This window comes from Chiloscyllium plagiosum, chromosome 7, assembly GCF_004010195.1.
Source record: "Chiloscyllium plagiosum isolate BGI_BamShark_2017 chromosome 7, ASM401019v2, whole genome shotgun sequence".
Taxonomy (NCBI): Eukaryota; Metazoa; Chordata; class Chondrichthyes; order Orectolobiformes; family Hemiscylliidae; genus Chiloscyllium; species Chiloscyllium plagiosum.
In genome coordinates this window covers 54723395-54746728 of record NC_057716.1, presented here as the reverse complement: position 1 = coordinate 54746728, position 23334 = coordinate 54723395, and the positions used below count along the sequence as shown (strand labels likewise).

General features: G+C 42.3%; 1 protein-coding gene across 2 annotated transcripts in view; it reads right to left on the bottom strand.

Moving 5' to 3' along the window:
* The window catches only part of kcnj3a (potassium inwardly rectifying channel subfamily J member 3a), a 313643-nt gene extending 296157 nt beyond the window's left edge, over positions 1–17486 (bottom strand). The window contains exons 1-3 of one of the 2 annotated variants that reach the window (XM_043693783.1): positions 16056–17486; positions 13746–13962; positions 4110–4376 (exon numbers count right to left, since the gene is read on the bottom strand). In XM_043693783.1, the coding sequence (XP_043549718.1) occupies positions 4330–4376; positions 13746–13962; positions 16056–16724 (933 nt within the window). In that variant the 5' untranslated portion in view covers positions 16725–17486 and the 3' untranslated portion in view covers positions 4110–4329. Of the gene's footprint in view, positions 1–4109; positions 4377–13745; positions 13963–16055 lie in introns of those variants that run through there. The other variant, XM_043693782.1, reaches the window with a different exon arrangement.
* Between the last annotated feature and the right edge of the window lie 5848 nt (positions 17487–23334).

Below are 23334 nucleotides of genomic sequence, written 5' to 3'. Positions count from 1 at the left end.
CCTTCAACCCCAGGGCATCAATGTGGACTTCACCAGATTCCTCATTTCCCCTCTCCCCACCTTACCCCAGTTCCAAACTTCCAGCTCAGCACCGTCCTCATGACCTGTCCCACCTATCAATCTTCCTTCCCACTTATCCACTCCACCCTCCTCTCTGACCTATCACCTTTACCCCTTCCTCCATCCACCTATTGCACTCTCAACTACCTTCTCCCCAGCCCCACCCCTCCTATTTATCTCTCCATTCCCGAGGCTTCCAGCCTTATTCCTGATGAAGGGCTCCTGCTCCTCGGATGCTGCCTGACTGCTGTGCTTTTCCAGCACCACTGGACATTCAGGTTCTTTTTTGTGAATAGAAAACAAGCATTCTGTGAAGCTGTCACCGAGTCAATGTTTCCTTTCCCCAATGTACAGCAGATCACATTGTGAGCAGCAAATGCAATAGACTAGATTGTGAGAAGTGTGGGTGAAGTGCTGCTTCACATGGAAGATACATTTGGGCCCTTGGATACTGGGGAGGGAGGAAGTAAACAGACAGGTGTTGCATCTTCTGCAGTCGCAAGGGAAGGTGCTGTGGGACTGCGGGGCGTAGTGTTGGGATTGAAGGAAGTGTGGACTAGGGTGTCCCAGAGGGAATGGTACCTGTGGAAGGCTGACAAATGAGGTGTCTGGTATGGTGGAAATGGCAGCTGATAATCCTCTGGGTTGGATGCTGGTGGGATGGAAGGTGAGGATAAGAGGGATCCTGTCACTGTTGAGGGAGGGAGAGAGGGGGTGAGGGCTGAAGTGTGGGAGATGGGTTGGACCCAGCTGAGGAACCATGGTGCTGGTGAATTCTTGGTTGAGGAAGAAGGTGAGCATTTTGGATACTCCTTTGTCGAATTTGGCATCAATGGAAAAAATGCAATGGAGACAGAGAAACTGTAAGAATGGAATAAAGTTTTTCCAGGAAGCAGATTGTGTGGCTGGAAAGTCCAGGTAACTGTGGGAGTCGGTGGGTTTGTAGTGGATATTGGTGACCTGTCTATCCCCAGAAATGGAAACAGAGATATCGAGGAAGAGAAGGGAGGAGTTAGAGATGGAACAAGGGAAGGTGAGAGCGGGGTTGAAATTGGAAGCAAAATCGATTAACTTTTCCAGTTCCAGACAAGAGAGGGAGGCCGCACTGACAATACCATTAATATAGCAAAGAGAGAGAGTTCTGGGTGGGTGTCGAAAATAGGACTGGAATAAGGAATGTTCCAAGTAACTCACAAAGAGACAGGCATAACTGGGATCCATGCAGATACCCATGGCCACCTCTCTGACCTGAAGAAAATGAGAGGAATTAAAAGAAATGTTGTTGAGGGTGACGATGAGTTCGGCCAGGCGGAAGAGGGTGGACAGGGATGGGTCAGGCCTTTGCTCCAGGAAAAAGCAGAGAGCCCTGAGACCATCCTAGTGGGGAATGGACATGTTAAGAGACATGTCAATAGTGAAGAGGAGGTGGTGTAATGAGGAATCGTGGATGTAAGTGGGCAGGGACTGGACCAGGGCAGAAAAGACTGAGTCAAGGTAGGAAGAGGTGAGTTCAGTGTGGCAGGCGCATGCTGAAACAATGGGTCTGCCGGGCAGGCCTGTTTTCAGGAGGAGGTAGAAGCGAGCTGTATGGGACTGGGAGACTATCAGCTTGGAGGTAGTGAAGGGCTGCTCACCAGATGAAATGACGTCATTGACTGTGGTTGACACAATGGCCTGATGTTCCATCATGAGATCAATATCCAGGGGAAGATAGGAGGAAGTATCTGAAAGCTGGCCCTCAGCCTCTTCAATGCAGAGGTCGGTATGCCAGACAACAACAGCACCACCCTTATCAGCAGATTTAATAACAAAGTCATGGTTGGATCTGAGAGCTCAGGGTGCAGTCAGTTCCTGGGAGAGTAGGCTAGAATGGGTAAGGTGGCAGAGGAATTGAGGCGACCAATGTCACGTCAATAGTTCTAAATGAACAGATCGAGTGCAGGTAAAGGCCAGAGGGAGATGTCCAGGTGGAGGGAGAATATTGGAGCTGGGCAAAGGGGCCTGGGCATGGAAGCAAGGGTGAAGGAAGAAGAGTTCAACAGCATGTCATGCCTGAAATGGGAACATTCAGCATCAGACAGCAGAAGGTCGGGAGGGAGGGTGTGGAGTCAGAGGGAAGGGGAGGGTAGGAAGGCTCTGGTGGGCTATGGTAACTATGTTGCTGCATCTTGTGTGCCTTGATATCAGAAAGGAAAAGAGTTTCTTATTTCCCATTTGTTCTTCCTTTTATAAGGAGGAAACTTACGGAATCAAACTGAATATGGAGAAGATATAGTCATCAGACTATACATATGGGAGTCATGCTTGAGAAACCTGACACCAAAAGGAAGCACAGTATACAGATAAGGAGTAAGAAGGGTGATTACACTGATGAAATGAGGATATAAATGCAATGAAAAGAAGGCAATGTCACAGAAGTAAGCCATAACAGAAGTTGGTGACTGAAATAATTGATTATATTTAAGACTACAAGAGAGGTAAAAATAAAGAGGCATATTTTCACCAATCAAAAAACACATGGGAGAAGTAGCATGCTATTAAGAACACTAGAAGGTGCAGAAAGAGATAAATGTCTTTCACACTCTCTATGATGTGGAGGGGCCAGTGTTGGACTGGATGGACAAAGTTAAAAATCAACTAGGTAAAAACAAGGACTGCAGATGCTGGAAACCAGAGTCTAGATTAGAGTGGTGCTGGAAAAGCACAGCAGGTCAGGCAGCATCCGAGGAGCAGGAAAATCGACGTTTCAGGCAAAAGCCCTTCTACAAAAGAGTGGAGTTAAAATTCACACAACACCAGGTTATAGTCTTGGAAGGTTTATTTGGAAGCGCAAGGTTCAGAGCACTGCTCCTTCATCAGATGGTTGTGGAGTATAAGATCATCAGACAGAGAATTTATTCCAAAGGTTTACAGAGTAGTACAGTGATACATTGAACAAACCTGTATTATTAAGTCTTTCATCTTTTAGAATGCAGGTTTCGGTTCATTTAATATGTAAATCCCAGTACTTAGTTTAAGTCACATCCTCAAGATAACTTAAGGTTTTATCAAAAAAAGTGATATCTCAGCTCAGTCAATGCATTAAAGGTGTGAGGTTAGAGTTTGTTTGTATCCCAATCTTGAGTCAGACTGGTTCTATTTCCAAAGTGGCATTTACAAAATATTACATATATTGACTGCCTGCAGATTGTGCACTTTTTGAGCAAAACAGAACATATCTGCAAATATAATTCAGTAACTACAAATTCACCCCATAGATTTGTATGTGTGTGTGTGTGTGTGAGACAGAGAGAGAGAGAGAGAGAGAGAGCATGTGTGTGTGTGTGACTGCACATGAGAGAGTGTGTGTTTGTGTGTGTGAAAGTTGGTAAAGTATGTTTATGGGAGTGATGGAGTATAAGCCTGTGGAAGAGTGTGTGTGTGGGTGTGAGTGTTGGGGGTGTATGTGTTTGTATGAGAGAGAACACGTGTGTATGAGAGGCGGTCTGCGTAAGTGTGAAAATGTAAGAATGTGTATGCATGTTAGCTTGTGGTTGTGTGTGTGAGAGAGTGTATAATGTAGTGGGGTCACCTGTAGTGTGTCATGAACCCAGGATCCCGAGCCACCCTCATAGATACTTGGCTATCAGCCTCTGCTTGACCACTTTGTATTGTTGCCTATCCTGAAGTCCACCTTAGAGGATGGTCACCCAAAGATCTGAGGCCAAATATCCCCGACTGGGAGGGAACACCCCGTCTGGTGATTGTTGCGCAGTGTCCATTCATCTGTTTTCGTAATGTCTGGTTGGTCTTGCCAATTTACCATGCCTCAGGGCATCCTTGCCTGCAGTGTATGAGATAGACACTGTTGACTGAGTCATATGAGTAACTGCCACATGGTGGGTAGTGTCTCCATGGGTAATGGCGGTATCCGTGTCAACACTCTGACACGTCTTGCAGTGGTTGACATGATAGGATTGCATGGTGTTGTGGTCGATGTTGTTCTGAAAGCTGGTCAGTTTGCTGCAAACAATTGCCTGTTTAAGGTTTAGTGGTTGTTTAAAGGTGAGAGATGGAGGCAGAGGGAAGATCTTGGCGAGATGCTCATCCTCATCAATAATGTGTTGCAGGCTGTGAAGAACATGGAATAGTTTTCGGATCCCGGGAAGTACCGGAAAACGAAGAGTACCCTATCGGTTGCAACCTGTGTCTGTCTCCTGAGGTCATTACGATTTCTCCCTGTGGCACATCGGAACTGGCAATCGATGAGTTGAGCATCATACCTTGTTCTTATGAGGGCTTCCGTGAGCGCCTAATTTGCTCAAAATATGCACAATCTGCAAGCAGTCAATACAGGCAGTCAATACATGTAATGTTTTGTAAATTCTAATTTGGAAATAGAACCAATCTGACTCAAGATTGGGATACCAACAAAGTCTGCCCTCTTACCTTTAATATATTGTCTGAGCTGAGCTGAGCTGAGCTAAGCTGACACCTTTTGTTATAAAACCTTAAGTTATCTTGAGAAAATAAGTTATGGGATTTATATATTAATGAACCGAAACCTGCATTCTAAAAGATGGAAGACTTAACAATCCAGGTTTGTTCAATATAACACTGAATGACGCTGTAATATTTTGCTATAAATTCTGTCTTATAATCTTATACTCCACATCCACCTGATGAAGGGGCAGCACTCCAAAAGCTAGTGCTTCCAAATAAACTTGTTGTACTATAACCTGATGTTGTGTGATTTTTAACTTTGACACTCTCGTTAAAGTGCAAGCCAATTTTATAAATGCTGTAAATGTGTAATAGAATTAAATGGACAAAGCACAACATTTTGACAAGTCTATTTTTTCAGGGGTTTTTTGGATTCCATTGAAAGTACAAACATAACCTTTTTTTTAATTCATACTGGTTGATAAAGCAGGTAAAGGGTAAAATATTGGTGGGTTGCAGTGACTACCCTTACAGCACTGCAGGTTACTTATGACCATGGAAGTTGAATGTGAGTTGAATGCATCAGGTGTCCAAAATGAAGATTTTGTGTCCAAGGAAAAGGATTATATCCAAACTCATTTTTGAGTGGACAAGACTGAGATTATTTTTACCTTCCAGAATTATGGTGGAGTAGGGTATGACTTAACTTCCGAAGAAATTTATAAATCTTGGGTAGACTGAATGCACAATATATTAATGAAAATCAGAGGAGTAACTGAAACTCTGCCTGAATGAAACTGTGTACAATGTACAAAGGCTTGGCATCTGTCACTGTTCTTTCACAGAGTTGCTGTTGTGAAGCCAATAGCTGGAACAGATAACAATTAAATATTTTCAGATTTTATATTTGTAAGGTGGGCCAAAAATTCCCATCAAAATCCTGGACTAAAACTCTCTGAACCTGGGACATGAGTTTGTGGAATTCACATTTGAACAAAGAGTCACTGAGGTAGGAGAAAGGGAGGACTGCAGAGGCTGGAGATTAGAGTTGAGAGTATGGTGCTGGAGAAGCACAGCAGGTCAGGCAGCATTCGAGGAGCAAAGAGATAAATGGGAGGGGGGGTGGGACTGGGGAGAAGGCAGCGGAGAATGCAATAGGTAGATGAAGATGGGGGAGAAGGTGATGTGTCGGAGAGGAAGGTGGAGCAGATAGATGGGAAAGACGATGCACAAGTCAACAGGAAGGTGCCGAGATGAAGGTTTGGGACTGGGATAAGTTGGGGGGAGGAGAAATGAGGAAACTGGTGAAATCCACATTAATCCCATGTGGTTGCAGGGTCCCAAGGTGGAAGATGAGGTGGTTTTCCTTCAGGCGTTGGGTGGTTAGGCTTTGGTGATGGAGGAGACCCAGGATTTGCATGTCTTTGGTGGAGTGGGAGGGGGAGTTGAAGTGTTCAGCCACTGGACGGTGGGATTGGTTGATGCAGGTGTTGTGGCGGTAATGGCCTCTCCTGAACGCTGATAGGGATGTGGAGGGAAATATATACCTAGTGGTGGAGTCTGTTTGAAGGTGGCAGAAGTGGCGGACGATGATGCGCAGGATGACATAAGCCCAGTGTCAGAACCAGGGAGCTGTTGTACAATAAACTCCCTACATATTGGTTATCTATTCTGTACAATATGCCTACTTTTATCCAAACAAAATCAGTCTTTGCAAATAAATAATCACATATTTTTTGCTCATTGATAATATTAACCTTAATAGTGGACATTCATCGCTACTAGGATTCAGTCAGTTTCTGCATTTGACTTAATCTGGAACCAAACGTACATAAGAGGGGTGGATAATTCTTTAATGTCAGTACTGATTATAATGATTTAACAAATTAAATACAATGTAATGTTTAAAAAATCAATGAACTGTTTGAATGACTTCAATATTATATAAGTCCAGTAAGAAATTCAAATAGTACTGTGATTCTCAGAAATCTTTAAATATTTACACAAGAACACAATATTGTTTTACTTCAGGAAGTCTGCATTTTAATTTCCATCCCTGTGGTATTTTGAGAAATTTGAAACAGTCCAGTAAAATTGACAAAAACATTCTCAATAATAAGAAAAAAATTTCAATTTTCAGCGATTCTAGATTGTGCTAATGAACAATAACTACTTTATTTCCATGCATTTGCAGCTCACTGTTAGCTAAAAGTATGCCATTTCTATGCAGTTTCCAATTCTCCTCTCCTTTCCAAGAAACTGGACGGTGCCAATTCCCAACAGGAATGTCAGAGTCTACCTCGGGGCAGCAGCTCACCATTTTTCCTCTAGGCCTTCATCCAACTCTGTTCTTCACCACAACATCCTTCCATTCTCCATTAATACCATCCTCTCCAACATTTGTTCAAGCAAGTCAATATTAGCCAACTACCAGCTTCGCTACAACACCATGGCTGCTTTCAGACTCACTCACCACTTCAAGTCTTCAGGATGTCATGTTGGGGCTGAGGGACAATTATGCCTTGTCTGTTTCTGCTAGGTTGCTTTGCGTGCAGATACAGTATGCATTTCATACACTTATACATGATGCATCTTTTGGCTCTTATCTTTAACTGTTAGTGCTCACTCATTTTGCACTTACTTGGAAGCTGCCAGCCTCTATGGCTTGTATTTCTTTCTGGAGTATGAGCTGAAGTGGCAGCTTGCCATGATTTAGAGCACTAAACAGTCATAAGGGTGGACATGTTTCTGTACAGCACTGTGTTACATCAATATCACACTTACAGCATGTACCAGCAGCTTACACAGAAAACACAGGGCATGTGGTTCAACCAAGGAGCTACATGGAAGTCAAGCCACATGGAAGCTAATGACTGGTTACAGAGTACCACAATGGGCAATCAAGCAGCTTATCAAATTACAGTTCGGGGATGGCAAGGTCAATCCTGCACTTAAAGTGTAAAAATTACAGAAATTACAGGTACATCAGTTGGTGTGCTGTCATGACTTCTGTATGGCCAATGGACAAGATTTGCGTGCAATGGCACAGTGGGAGAGACTTAAGAAAGTTTGCAAGGACAGGCTGGGAAACCACAGATTAGCAAGTTTGACATCAGTGATGGCTAAGTTGTTGGAGGGGATTCAGAGAACAGGATTTATATGCATTTGGAAAGGCAAAGACTGGTTAGGGATAACCAGCATGGCTTTGTGCATGGGAAATTGTGTCTCACAAACTTGATTGAGTTTTTGAGGACATGACCAAAAAGATAGATGAGGGCAGAGTGGTAGATATTGTTCACATGGACTTTAGTAAAACCTTTGACAAGGTTCCATATGGTAGACTGGTTAATAAATTGAGATCACATGGAATTCGGAGAGAGCTTGCCAATTGGACACAATTGGCTTGGTGGTAGGAGATAGAGGGTGGTGTTAGAGTGTTGTTTTTCAGACTGGAAGCCTGTGAGCAGCGATATTCCTCAGGGATCGTTGCTGGGTCCACTGTTGTTTGCCATTCTTATAAATGATTTGGATGAGAATTTAGGGAGCATGGTTAGTATGTTTGTGGATGACAGCAAAATTAATGGCAAAGTGAACAGTAAAGAAGGTTATCTGAGATTACAAAGGGATCTTGATCAATTAGCAATTGGGCAGAGGAGTGGCAGATAGAGTTTAATTTGGATAAATGTGTGGTGTTACATTTTGGTAAGGGCAGAACCTATACAGTTAATGATAGGGCCCTGGGTAGTGTTGTCAAACAGCGTGACCGAGGAGTTCAGGTACATCGTCCTTTGAAAATTGCATCACAGGTAAACACGGTGGTAAAGGCGGCATTTGGTACTCTTGCCTTCCTTGCTCAGACCATTCAGTTTAGGATTTGGGACATCATGTTAGGGTTGTTCAGGAAGTTGGTGAGGCCACATTTGGAATACTGTGTACTGTTCTGGTTACCCTACTATAGGAGGAATATTATTAAATTGGAGAGGATTCAGAAAAGATTTACAAGGACTTTGCCGGGACTGGAGGATTTGAGTTATAAGGAAAGGCTGGACAGGACTTCTTTTCCCTGCAGCGTAGGAGGTTCAATGTTGACTATATAGAGATTTATTAAATTATGAGGTGCATGGATCAGGTGAATAGCAAAGGACTTTTCCCTAGGGTAGGGGAGTTCAAAACTGGAGGAGAAAGATTTAAAAGGGATCTGAAGGGCACCTTTTTAACACATAGGATAGTTCAAATGTAGAATGAACTACCACAGGAAATGGTAGATACAGGTAGTTACAACATATAAAAGACATTTGGACAGGTATGTGAATAGGAAATATTTAGAGGGATATGGACAAAATGCAGGAAAATGGGACTACTTTTGTTTTTGAAACTTAATGTTTGTTTCCATGCTGTTTGACTGTAGGGCTTTAGTGGTGATGCAGAGGCAGGTAAGGTGATGAGGTGGCCTCAATGAGTGAGTAGGAAGCAAAGAGGGTTAGTAGTTAATGAAAATAAATTAGGTGACAGCCACTGAGCAAACATCATGCATGTAATAAAGAGAATTGTCATCATGAACCTTGGTGACAGGCATGTGCAATGGCAGAGTTGGAGAGAATGATGGCTCAATGAATATGAGGTAACAGAGTGAAGGTGGCAGCACTTACTGAACATGTGACAGTACTGTGCCTTTAAGACATCTGGTGTGTCCTGTTTCTGTTGTAGAACGGTATTGTCACAGTGGTGCCAAAATATCTCCTTCAAACAGGCATTTGGTAAACATCTTTGTGTTCTCCCTGGATGTTTTTGTTTTAAGTAGAGCAAAAGAGTCATGAGTGAGTGGGATCAGGGCTCACACAGACCCAGTAAGGTTCTTAGTTTTGTTTTTAGTCAGTGAGAAGGTTTCTGCTGGCTGCTGGAACTAAAAGCTTGAATTCTCTGTTGCAAGAGTGAAGTCTCAGACGAGACTTCCACATAAAAATCAAAAAGGGGAAGATTATTTCTTTCAGTGTTTCTTTCTTCTGGACTGAAGAGACAGAATTTGAGAATAATAAATGTTTTGCTGAATTATATTTTTTGCCAGAGGGGCTGGTTATGGGATGCTGCCTATATTGGAACAGTTGATGATTATTGTTTAAATAATATATTATTCTCAGTATTTCCATTGAGTAAAATTATGTCAATTCTTCACTTTACTAAATGCTAACTATGTCATAAGAATAAAGTTTGTTCTGACTTAAGTTTAGTGTTGAACCAATTCAAGAATTATATCTGGAACACAGCGCCATAAACTTGCCTTTAAAAAAAATAAGAGTTAGGATCTTGGCTATCTTCACTGCAGATGCTGGAGGTCAAAGTCAAGACTAGAGTGGTGCTGGAAATGCACAGCATGTCAGGCAGCATCCGAGGAGCAGGACAATCGATGTTTCGGGCAAAAGCCCTTCATCAGGATTCCTTCCTAATGTACTTGGGGGGGGGGGGACGTCTAGTCCATAATATACAGTTGAAGATCATTAACCTCCTTTCTACACTACTGTGCCTTGAATTTCACTTGGCACACAACACTGACCCAGCTGATATCTTGGTTCAGGCTGGCTGTTTGGAGTCATTGCCTCTTTTGCTGGTTAACAGGATACAACACTGTTCTCCCCTCTTTCACCCTGTCCACTAGCGTTTCCAGGTCTCTAACAGCAAACTGAAGAACCAAATAATGCCCATCGGACCATTCCCTCAGAGACAACTCTGAAAGGCCACCACAGGAAGGGCACAGCTGGACTGTTATGGTGCTGGGGCTTAAATATGGCTCCTGTGGGGTGAACATTGCTAAGTCGAGAGCGTCATGCTAGAAAAGCACAGCAGACCATGCAGCATCCAAGGAGCAGGAGAACTGACATTTCAGGCACAAGACCGTCATCAGGAATGAGTCTGATTCCTGATGAAGGGCTTGTGTCCAAAATGTCGATTCTCCTGCTCCTTGGATGCTGCCTGACCTGCTGTGCTTTTCCAGCGCCACACTCTCAACTCTGATCTCCAACATCTTTCTCTGAGCTGAACATTGCTAAGTCCAGGCATTATCAAGCAGCTGTCTCTCATACCCTCAATTCTATGAGATTGGGAACAAAGAGATGGGTTGTATAATTCAGATGAAAAATGGAAGATTGCATGAGGGAGGTCAACATGAGCTATGGTGGACTGGCTGTCATGAATATGACTTGAAACAGCTTTGCCGAAAATTGAGAGACTTCAGCCTAATATTGACACATTGTTGACTAATTAAATCTAGAAATGTGAGAAGTACAATTCTTCTCAAATTACTCTGACAGTATTATTTTATGTTTTCAAATTTCCAATGACATCAATTAACATCACTTAATAAAATATTGATACGTGCTACAATCCACCTTATTTTACAAATTCTTCTTGAATTTCCCATTATTCTACATAATAATCCCCAGATATAGAAGGCAGGTGATATAATCCTAAGCCCCTAACGTCAACATGAATAGTTTATGGGTGGTATATGTCGATGTCTTCAATATTATTAAGGAGATACTTTAGCTTCACTCAGCCTTTCTGAGATGGCACAGGGAATCATTCAACTTCTGATCGAACAAAAGATATCATAGTATACCACTCTATAAACTAAGATACATCTTTTCTTGCCCATTCTCTCAATCAAATCAAGCATGTTGCAATCACAGATGATAGTGAAAAAGTTTTTAAGCTTTTCAATTCTGATCAATCAAACAGAAGAAGCAAATTTATTTCATTGACTTGGAACAGTACTACAACCACAGTACACAATGGAAAATGATGGCAGAGTATTTAAAATAAATCAGATCAAATGACTAATTATCATATCAATCCAAAATAACTAAGCTTTTATTCAATGTGAATGAATCAATGTTATCATTATTTGAAATGCAGTACTTTGAAATATGATATGCATCAAATCAATATGAAATATTCAATATCAAAGTGTGGGTTTCCATCAATTTAGAACTGGCAAGTATAATGTTGTCATTTATTTGACAAGTCAACCGTTATAATTTTCTATTGTCCTGTTACTTAGGTGAATAGCAGCACCAGACATGCTATGTAAACTTAAAATCTGAATATGGACTGATAATGCAGTGATATCATGCACTTGATCAACAATATGCAGTGCTACAGCAGTAGAATATCTATGTTTACTATCAATAATTTCTACCATAAATTCTTAATCTGAATTATACTGCAGCAGGAAAGGTGTTGGACTAAAAGTAGGCTTCACAATAAAATGCATAAGCACATAAAAAACATACCAAAGATTACAGGAGCAAATAAAAAATGAAAGTAATGCTTATCCTCTTAGATGCCTCTTTCTGTACCATTCTAGTTCCAGGTGAACCATCAATGCAGAAAAAGACATCAGTGGCATACAAAGACATCGAGATTTAAAAAACAGTCCTGGGATTTGAGAAGAATGAAGTACATTCGATTTGTAGTGAAGAATAATGTGTCTTAACATGTTTTTAAAATTCAAGCCAGATCACAGGATGTCGTTTCATAGGACTAAATGTCTTCTTTGATAGTTGTATATGAAGCTATCAGTTAGGCCTGTCAATGTCTGCTTCATTTCCCTCTTTTGTGCTTCATCTGTTGCACTAGCGGTCCTTATGAAATTGCTACGTAATCATATTTAAGCATAGCATAAAAGGAAACACTGCTACTGTACAACCTGCTGGTCCCTGCATGGTGCATTCAGATTGTAGCATAGCCATGTACCCATGTGCCTGGGTAGCTTAAGGGGAACATTGGTGTCCACGTGTAAATTTTGCTAAATTAATTAAAGCAATGATAAACATTGCATGTTTAATCAGGTCCTGTAGATTCTGTTCAAAAGTCTGATGGTGCATCTTCTAAGACACTTTTAAAGACAACTGCTGCTATAAAGATGGTATGCCTTTATCATACATTATAACTTAGGCAAATTTGCCTTTTCAATGAACATTACAATGCTAACACTAAATGTGATAACATGATTCCATCACATGTATGCAACATCATTACAACACATTGGTTTAAATTCATACAATAAATACAATCCTCTTGAAATTTCCATTAATGGGATACTAGGATTCAAATAGTTAATACAAAGTATAAAAAAACCCACTTCCACTGTTCTAAAGGACGTGCCATCCCATTGAAAAATAAATGGTCACATACAATAACTAAATGACTTTTTTTTTCAGAAAACGATAGATGAAGCAGTCATACTTTAAAATCTACAGCAAAACATGACAATAATGCTCCATTACAGTATTGTAAAAGATTTGTCAAATAATTCAACTACATTGTTGTGTATCAATCCTTCATTCATGTGTACTACTCGACCTTTTGCAAAATCCCCTTCACTCACAGTCTGCACTTTATATATGATTATTCCTAATATCATTCTACATTTGAAAAATTCCAACCGAGGTTCCATAATATGAATCTTCTACCTGCTGAATAAGAAACAAAACATTCTTCCCTGCAAGCTGATGTTTACTTTAAAGTAATATTTAAGAACTTTTTAAATGTATGTAACCAATTTGATTCCCAACTACACTTGTTCTCCTGAAGGAAAAAAAAATCCCACAAAGTATCTGATTTAACTGTATTCTGAAAGCTACTCAGAAACATGATAAAATATGCTTATGAACACTGTGGATATTTCAAAACTAAACAAGATTATCTAATGACATTATTCAAGCAAATTATTAAAGGGCTTAAAGTAACACCAACATCACCTACAGTCTCTTTAATTTTTTCATGAATAAAACTTTAAGAACCATGCTGATTTTCTGATAAAGTAACTAATTGAAACTTGAACTAATGAGGTGGAACTTGGTTTATAGCCTTTAGCAATATTTTGACATTAAAAAGTATTAATTTGTGGAGATAGTCAGGAAGGGATATGCCCATTGGCATTGTACAGTTAAATTGAAATCCATTACTCCTTTTTTAATATCCTGAGTATGATAACATGTTGCAATTATTTTTGATTATTCACAATGATAAATGGTTGGTTGACTGATTTATACTAATGAGCAGAAATTTTAAATTTGTTGACTTCATTTTTGAATCGTCATATCTGCAGCAGTCATGTTCCAACTAAGGTATTGCCCTGCACTTCCACGCTGATTTTTTTTTTCACAAAACGTTAGCTCCTTCTACAGTTACTTGATCACAGTGCGATTCCCAAAGGGATTCGCAGGCACTTAAGCTTTGTTGAAAGTGCAGGTCGTTTCACTCACCAGTCGTTTCGACGATTCCCTCAAGGATAACGACTATCTCGAATTGCTCCGTTTGCATTGATCGCTGGGAGAGGTCGTAGAAAGGGCTCTTGCTATCAATCACATGGCAGATAGTGAGTGGGGAGACGAGGAAAAGCTGATCTGCCCCTGTGCTAAATCCCACGTCCAGTTCTAGTTGATCGAGGGGCAAGAATTCACCCTCGGGCGTCTGCCGAGACTAGACAAGCGTGGAGAGAAGACATCAACATTGGACCAGCTACTCGTCAAGACATTCTGAAAGCGCTTTACATCACCGCCAACCCGCTGCCCAATCAATAATTTGAGTGAAAACGTTTTCTATTCATGTTCAGTGATCCAGATTAAAGAATGGGGTTTGTGTATAACAAGAAAAATTACATTTTTTAAAGTGAGAATCATAACATTTCCTGCCAGAATCACGAAATAGATCGCGCCTGAATACGTTACAGTCTGTATACCGTCCAGGAAATCATCGATTATTTTTCGACATCCTTAACTATTAGTTCGAAAAGTATTAACTCGCAAATGCGCTTCGCTCAACCATTACTCAGTCCTGTGTAAAGAGGGTTAAGATTACATTCTAGTTTCTAAGCTTCACTCGATCGAAGATTCATTTTTGGACGTTTTCAATTCCTTAGTGAATAAAACCGCTAACCGAAGGTCCTTGGGTTCTGCATTTATCATTACCTTACTGGATTTGTAGTTAGCTATTTAGAATAAAAACTCGCCTTTGGGGAAACTTTCTCAGTTATATCAGTGGTCCACTTATGCGAGCAATTTAAGCAACGTGAATGTTCGACACACACACACTACTGATTCCTGCCATCTGCGGAGAAAGTTTCCGGCCACACCACAAACAATTAACTACTTCAAAGTTTAAAGTGCAATGACTGTCGACAACAACGACAGTTAGATCCCAAAGAGTGAGACCAACGGTGGTTGGTCTTTTAAAGTACCTACGCATTCTTAAATCGGTTCCTCTGCACACCCTTTACCTTTCACGTATCTGAACGTTTGCTTGTGTGTGTTTTTTTCGGGGGGGGGGGGGGGGTGGAAATGGTCAATGATCATACAGGCCACAAGTCTCTTTATTGATTTTAAACCCATCTTGTACTTTAGTTCATTTTATATCGCTTTATAGTATAGTATTTTGCGAATCGATTCGACAAATCAAAGAACGTGTGGAAATGTAATCATATATGCTAAAACTTGATATTAAAATAGCTACAACTAAATTTGTGCTAGAAATTAAATACTGTAAAGATTTTCAATTTAATGTGTTTAGAATCTCATTATTTCTTCTTTAAGGACAAAATATTTCACGCAATCACCGATGCGTTCGCACCATAACTTGATCTAAATGCAAAGTGGCCTCCAATTCAATTGTTAGTCCATCATTTTTACTAGTGGTTGCGATACTTACAAGCAGAATGGTATTCATTCAACTGCTGTGTCTATTTGTAACTCTAAATTGGAATACTGATTTTTATTAAGCAGCTCGTCTGAAAACCAGTGGGTAGAAAGGCAAAAATTTTCAGTTTTGGCTAATTATGATTTTAGTTTCTGGATCCACTTGTATCCATAGGGACAAAATAGTTAGTGCGCCAATGGGTTTTGAGCTCCGTGTGCAAAACACTTGAAAACATGTGTGTATTTTTAACACGAATTAAGCCAACGGGGGTTCAGGATGAATCTCAGGGTTGGATAGATTCTGATTTGCCAGTGTCTTTTGCTTCGAGCATCCTGTGGTCCCAGTGAATTCCCAATGTACCCTCAGTGGGAGGATTTTTAATCCAATCTCTAATGTTAAGGCTTTTTTTAGGGGGAGTGGGGGCGAGACTCCGATTTCTTTATCGCAACCAGAAGGAATGAATTGCCAGTTCAATAATTCATGGTTTGGAGAGAAAATAATTAGATCCGTAGTGAAGTAGCATGAATGTGAAGCGGAAACATGGCAAATGATGAGCCAAATGAACTACCCCGTAATGTCGATATGAAAATATTTGGCTGGAGCATGGTTATTCCACCCCCTCCACCCGCATGTTACAGAAAATATGCACTGGGATCTCACCCACATTAAGACAGCCTCTGACAAGATTCTGCAATGTTGATTTGAAAAGAATCTTTTAGAAGCCCACGCAATCCAATAAATCCAACCTTTCCCAAATTCTATATAAAATCCCTATGATAAACGTGTACAAAACGCAAAAGCACTTTAAGATACCTGGATATCTGGAACATACGCATATTTATTGAAACACACGTTGTCTTGTATGAGTATCACTTACTTACTTTGAGCAATTTACAGCGTATCTGTGCCGACACCATATGGCTGTTGCGGAGGTTTCCCACTCTGAACATCAGAGTCAGTTTACCATCTCTCATGGAAATCACCGCATGTTCACTAAACATCAACGTCTCTGCTCGCTTCTTGGGTTGAGACATTTTTATAAACATGCAACCGATCAAAAATGCATCCACAATGGAGCCCAGAATGGACTGAAGGAGGAAAAGAATGATCCCCTCTGGACATTTGTCAGTGATGTACCTGTATCCGTAACCGATGGTGGCCTCCGTCTCAATAAAGAACAAGAAGGCAGAAGGAAAGTTGTAGACGTTGGCAACACAAGGGGTGTACTTCTCATCGTGAGCTTTGTTGAGATCGCCGCGGATATAAGCGATTAGCCACCACATCGACGCCATAAAGAGCCAAGCCACCGTGTATGTGAGAATAAAAATGAACAAATTCCAGCGCCATTTCAAATCAACTAATGTGGTAAATAAATCCGAAAGATAACGGCTAGTTTCGCCGCTCAGGTTCCCGTGCTGCACATTACAACGCCCGTTCTTATCTACAAACCTCTGCCTCTTTTTCTTGGGTGGCTGATTAAATCCAGAGCCACTGGACAAGGTGGTCACTACTTGGTAATCGTCACCAAATTTTCTTCGAAGTGCGGACATAATATGGGTAACTGGCCAGATTAATACTCTGACAACCTTAACTTGGTTCTCTCGCCGTGCGTGCTTTAGCTCCCTGCCACTACCTGCCCAATAGACGGAAGGAGAGGGGAACTAGCTTTGAGTGCCAGACAAAGAAATCCTAATTCGTTGCCCCTCTGGAAATGCGCACAAGAGCATTGTTACTAGTTCTCGATCTGCAGCAACCCGCTTCGCAGGCGATCGTCCTCCTTTTGCCTCCTCTGCAGGGTGGTTTGCACAAATTTATACAGCCTTGCGGGGTTTTAAGAGGTCTTTATTTCAAAAGAGATCCTCCGATCCCCCCCCAAAGAAAAAGTTTATCCAGATTCTAACATTTCTACTGCCGTGCCATCTTACTTTTTTTTTGTTTTAGCCCCAAATTCCGAGTGCCCGTTGTTGAACCAAGTTAAATCAAGCATTCGCAGCCTCTGAGGGTATTGCAGGCTCCACTTCTCTCTCTCTGTCTGTCTTTTACACTCCCCGGCTAGATCTTGTTCTTCCTCCAGATAAATGTTCGATGGTGATTTTCGCCGGCGATGCACAACACCAGGTGTAGCCCCGAGCTCCCTCCCTCTGTCTCTGCCTCTCGGTGCGGTGACTGCTGTCTTCCAGGTAGCAGCAGCTTGCAGCTGACCAGCGCTGCGGCTCCGATCGCTTCCTCGTGCTGCAGGTGAGAGAGAGAGAGGCAGAGACAGGCAGAGAACGCGCGATCAGCGGGCGGCGCGCGCACTGCATCTCCCCGGGCCGGCGCGCGCACGCGGCTCACACCCCTCCAAGCCAGCCGCCGGCGCGCGCGCGCCCGCCCTCACACACACGCACACAAACGCAGAGACACCAGTGCCTGGTCCTGCGCGAGCACGTGGGCGGGAGAATTTGGAATCCTGTTTCTCTCCCCCCACAAACCTGGAGGTCCAAAAGGCATTGTTTGCATTCGCTTAGCACCCGACCGGAGAGACAGAGATATGCAACGCGGGATTGTAAAGCTGCAACCACGCAACCCGTTCGGGGTAGCCGCGGCGTTTAAACTCATTATTTGGAGATGCCGGTGTTGGACTGGGGTGTACAAAGTTAAAAATCACACAACACCAGGTTATGGTCCAACAGGTTTACTCGGAAGCACTAACTTTTCGAGCGCCGCTCCTTCATCAGCTGGCTGTGCAATCACCTGATGAAGGAGCAGCCCTCCGAAAGCTAGTGCGTCTAAAGGGTATGTGTTCAGGGAGTTTCGCAGGTGTTGGGAGATGGTGAGTAACCACACTCAGCAAAAACACACATGTTAGGAGTTCACACGGAGGGAATCAACACTTGAGACAGGAAGAAACGTTTCTTTCCTTCTTCACCAACTCTTCTAATCAGGAGAAAGTGAGGACTGCAGATGCTGGAGATCAGAGTCAAAAAGTGAGTGCTGGAAAAGCACAGCAAGTCAAGCAAAGGAACAGGAGAGTCGGCGTCTACTGCATAAGCCCTTCAGGAATTGTTGATGAAGGATTTATGCCCGAAACATCGACTCTTCTGGCCCTTGGATGCTGTGCTTTTCCAGCACCACACTTTTGACTCAAATTCTTCTAATCACCATGTTATTACACACTTCTGGACCAGGTGGGACTTGAACCTGGGCTTCCTGGTCCAGGAGAAGGGACACTACAACTGCACCACAGGAAGATGAAAAGAATTCCTTAGCTTTGAGGTGGATAAAACATCAGTAGTGTACCTTCAACATACCAAATTGGAGAAGAAGTTTATTCAACCTCTGCATCATGTTGCAGGTCAATAAGATCATGATAGATTCCACATTTCTTTCTACTCCCATAACTCTTATTCCCTTGCCTAACAAGAATCTATCCACCTCTGCTTTAAAAGTGACCCCACATTGGATGCCTTCTAGGGAAGAAAGTTCCAAATTCATGCCTCATCTAAAACGGAAAGAAAGTCTGATACGAAAGGACATCCCTTAATTTTAAAGCGGTACCTCCTTGTTCTAGATTGACTGCAAGAAGAAACTTCCTTGCCACATCCACCTAGTTAATACCATTCAAGATCCTATGCATGTCTCAAGTCCAGCAGAAACAAACACACCTGCTAAATCTTTCCTCATCACACAAACACTTATTCCAGGTATCAATCAAGTAAAGGCTTAAACAGGTCATTGGGACCCTAAGCAGCATTAAGACAAGAGGAAGGTTATGGCTGGTACAGAAAGAGCAAGTTTAATATAGAAGGCAGGCAAGAGTTCGCAGAGAACAAGGAAGATTCATGAATTAAAATGCATTTATTTCAATGTGAGAGGTAAGGCAGGTCAGGTAGATGAACTCAGGGTAAGAGTTGGGAACATGGGGCTAGAGTATCATAGTTGTTACAGAAATATGGCTAAGGGAGGGAGAGGATTGGCCGCTCAATGTTCTGAGACATAAACGCTTTAAGAAGGATAGAAGGGAAGGCAAGAGAGGAAGGGAAGTGTCTTTTATGATTAAGAAAAACATTACGCAAGTACTTTAAGCGAACATTCCTGGAGGATCATCCAGTGAAGCCAAATGGGTGGAACTGAGAAATAACAAGGGGCTAATCACTATGATAGGATTGTACTATTGGCCCCACAGTAGTCAGCGGGAAATTGAGTAGCATCTATATATATAGGGAGATTGCAGATAGCTGTAAGAATAATAGAGTTGTAATAGAACATAGAACAGAACAGCACAGTATAGGCCCTTCAGCCCACAATGTTGTGCCAATCATTTATCTTAATCGAAGATCAATCTAACCGACACTCCCCTCAATTTACTGCATCCATGTGTTTGTCCATAGAGTCATAGAGATGTACAGCATGGAAACAGACCCTTCGGTCCAACCCGTCCATGCCGACCAAATATCCCAACCCAATCTAGTCCCACCTGCCAGCACCCGGCCCATATCCCACCAAACCCTTCCTATTCATATACCCATTGAACCCTTTCAAGTTTCACAACATCTTTCCGATAGGAAGGAGACCAGAATTGCACGCAATATTCCAACAGTGGCCTAACCAATGTCCTGTACAGCCGCAACATGACCTCCCAACTCCTGTACTCAATACTCTGACCAATAAAGGAAAGCATACCAAACGCCTCCCTAATGTATCTGACGCTACTATCACCTCTGCAAGTGCATTCCAAGCACCCACCACTCTCTGCATAAGGAACCTACCTCTGACATCTCCCGTATACTTTCCTCCAATCACCTTAAAATTATGACTCCTTGTGACAGCCATTTCTGCTCTGGGGAAACATCTCTGGCTATTTACTGTCTCTATGCCTCTCATTATCTTGTACACCTCTAACAAGTCATCTCTCTTCCTTCTTCTCTCCAGTGTGACGACCCCAAGCTCACTCAACCTCTCTTCATAAGACAAGCCCTCCAATCTAGGCAGCATCTTAGTAAATCTCCTCTGCACCCTCTCTAAAGCATCTACATCCTTCTTATAATGAGGCAACCAGATTTGGACACAATATTCCAAGTGTGGTCTAACCAGGGTTTTGTAGAGCTGCAGCAAAACCTCACAACTCTTAAACTCAATTCCCCTCTTAATGGAAGCCAAAACACTATATGCCTTTTTAACAACCCTATCAACTTAGGTGGCAACTTTGAGGAATCTGTGTACGTGGATCCCAAGATCTCGCTGTTCCTCCACACTGGCAAGTACCCTACCTTTAACCCAGTATTCAGCATTCAAATTCGACTTTCCAAAATGAATCACTTTGCATTTAGGTTGAACTCCATCTTAGCCCAACCCTGCATCCTGTCAATTTAATGTGGCAGCCTGCAACAGCCCTTGATACTATCTACAGCACCACCGACCTTTGTGACATTGGCAAACTTACTAACCCACCCTTCCATTTCATCATCCAAGTCATTTATAAAAACTATAAAGAGCAGAGGCCCAAGAACAGATGCCTGTGAGATACCACTGGTCACCAACCTCCAGGTGGAATACTTTCCACCTACTACCATTTGCTGTCCTCTTTCAGCCAGCCAATTCTGTATCCAGACAGCCAAATTTCCCTGTATCCCATACCTCCCAACTTTCTGAATGAGTCTACTGTGGGGAACCTTATAAAATACCTTACTAAAATCCATGTACACCACATCCATTACTCGACCTTCCTCAACTTATCTCGTCAAGTCTTCAAAATAATCATAACTAGGTGAGGCATGACCTGCCCCTCACAAAGCCATGCTGACTATCTTTAATCAAACTATGTTTTCTACATAGTCATAAATCCTATCTCTCAGAATCCTTTCCAGTATCTTGCTTACCATGGATGTAAGACTGACTGGTCTGTAATTCCCAGGGATTTCCTGTTCCCTCCAATCATGCAGTACTACCCCCATGGAGAGTGAGGATGCATAAGTCGTTGCCAGAGGTGCAGAAATCTCATTCCTCTTCTCCCGTAGTAATTTTGGATATATCTGGTCTGGCCCTGGGGAGTTATCTATTTTGATGCTTTCCAGAATTTCCAGCACATCCACTTCTTTAATATCAATCTGTTCAAGCCTATTAACCTGGTCCATGGTGTTCTCACTATCAACAAGGTCACTCTATCCAGTGAATAGTGAAGCAAAAAACTCATTTAGGGTCTCTCCTACCTCTTCAGACTCCAGACACAAGTTCTGTCCACTATCCCTGATCGGCTCTACCCTGTCTCTGATCATTCTCTTCTTCCTCACGTACGTGTAGAATGCTTTTGGGTTTACCCTAATCCTTCCCGCCAAATCCTTTTCGTGCCCCCTCCTAGCTCTCCTCAGTCCATTTTGAGTTTTTTCCTCACTACCCTGTAATCCTCTAAACTGTACCAGGTCCTTGCTTCCTCAATCTTAAGTAAGCTTTCTTCTTCCCTTTGATGAAAAGCACCTCTGCTCTTCTCATCCAAGACTCCTTCACCTTACCACTCCTTGCCTGTCTCAGTGGGACAGTTATCCAACATTCACAACAAGTGTTCCTTAAACAGAGACCACATTTCTGTTGTGCCTTTCCCGTAGAACAATTGTTCCCAATTTATACTCCACAGCTCCTGTCTAGCAGCAGTATAATTTCCCCTCCCCCAATTACATATCTTCCCATACTGTCTGCTCCTATCCCTCTCCATGGCATTGGTAAAGGTGAGGCAGTTGTGGTCACTGTCACTGAAATGCTCTATCACTGAGAATCTGATACCTGGCCCTGGCTTATTGCCGAACACCAAATCCAATGTGACCTCCCCCCAGTTGGCCTATCTGTATATTGAGTCAGGACTCCCTCCTGTACACACCTGACAAAATCGGCTCCATCCAAACCATCTGCACTAAGGAGGTTCCAATCAATATTGGGGAGGTTGCAGTCACTCATAACAACAACTCTGTTACATCTGTGCATTTCCAAGATCTGCTGTACAATCTATTCTTCTATTGCTCTGCTGTATTGGGGGGTCTATAGGAAACACCCAATAAAGTGACTATCCTTTTCTGTTACTGACTTCCACCCATTATGACTCAGTAGAGAAACCCTCCTCAACAACCTTCTTTTCTCCAGCTGTGATGCACTCTCTAATTAACAATGCTACTCCCCCTCCTCTTTTACCTCCCTCCCTGTTCTTTTTAAAAAGATCTAAACCCTGGAAAATCCAGCAACCATTCCTGCCCCTGTGAAATCCATTATGGCCACAACATCATAGATCCAAGTACTGATCCATGCTCTAAATTCATCACTCTTATTCCTGACACTCCCTGCATTGAAACAGACACACTTTAACCCATCCCTTTGTTCTATCAACTGTGTATCCTTCCTGACAGACTCTCTGCATTCTATTTCTGCCTATTCAACAACAATCCCCTCCTCTGATCTGTAGCTCTGGTTCCCATCCCCCTGCCAAACTAGTTTAAATCTTCCCAAGGTGCTCTAACAAATCACCCGCCCAGGATATTGGTGCCCGTCCAGTTTAAGTGCAACCCGTCCTTAATGTGCAGGTCCCACCTTCTTAATAGTAGGGGATTTTAACTTTCTAAACATAGCCTGGGACTGCCATACTCTGAAAGGCTTGGCTGAGGAGAAATTTAAAAGTGTTCAAGAAACCTTCTCAATCAATATGTAGCTGGCCCTACTAGAGAAAACATGACCTCCTCTTGGGAGATAAGGCAGAGCAAGTGACTGCAGGTGTTAGTGGAAGAGCACTTTGGGACCAGTGATCATAATTCCATTAGTTTTAAATTAATATGGAAAAGGATGAGCCTGATTGACAAGTCAAAGTTCTAAATTGGGGCAAGACCAATTTTGATGGTATGATATAGGAAATTTCAAAATTGATTGGGGGAGGCTGTTAGCAAGTAAAAAGGGATGCCTGGTAAGTGGGAGAATTTCAAAAGCAAGTTCATGAGAGCTCAGAGACAACAGGCTCCTGTTAGTGTGAGGGGAAGGGCTGACAGGCATAGGGAACACTGGATGATGAGAGATATTGAGGCTTTGGTCAAGAAAAAGGAGGTACAGAGGAACCTCGATTATCCAAAGGAGATGGGCAAGCACTATTTCATTCGGTTAATTGATTATTCGGTTAATCGATTCAATGCCTCTCCTCTGGGGCTCGGA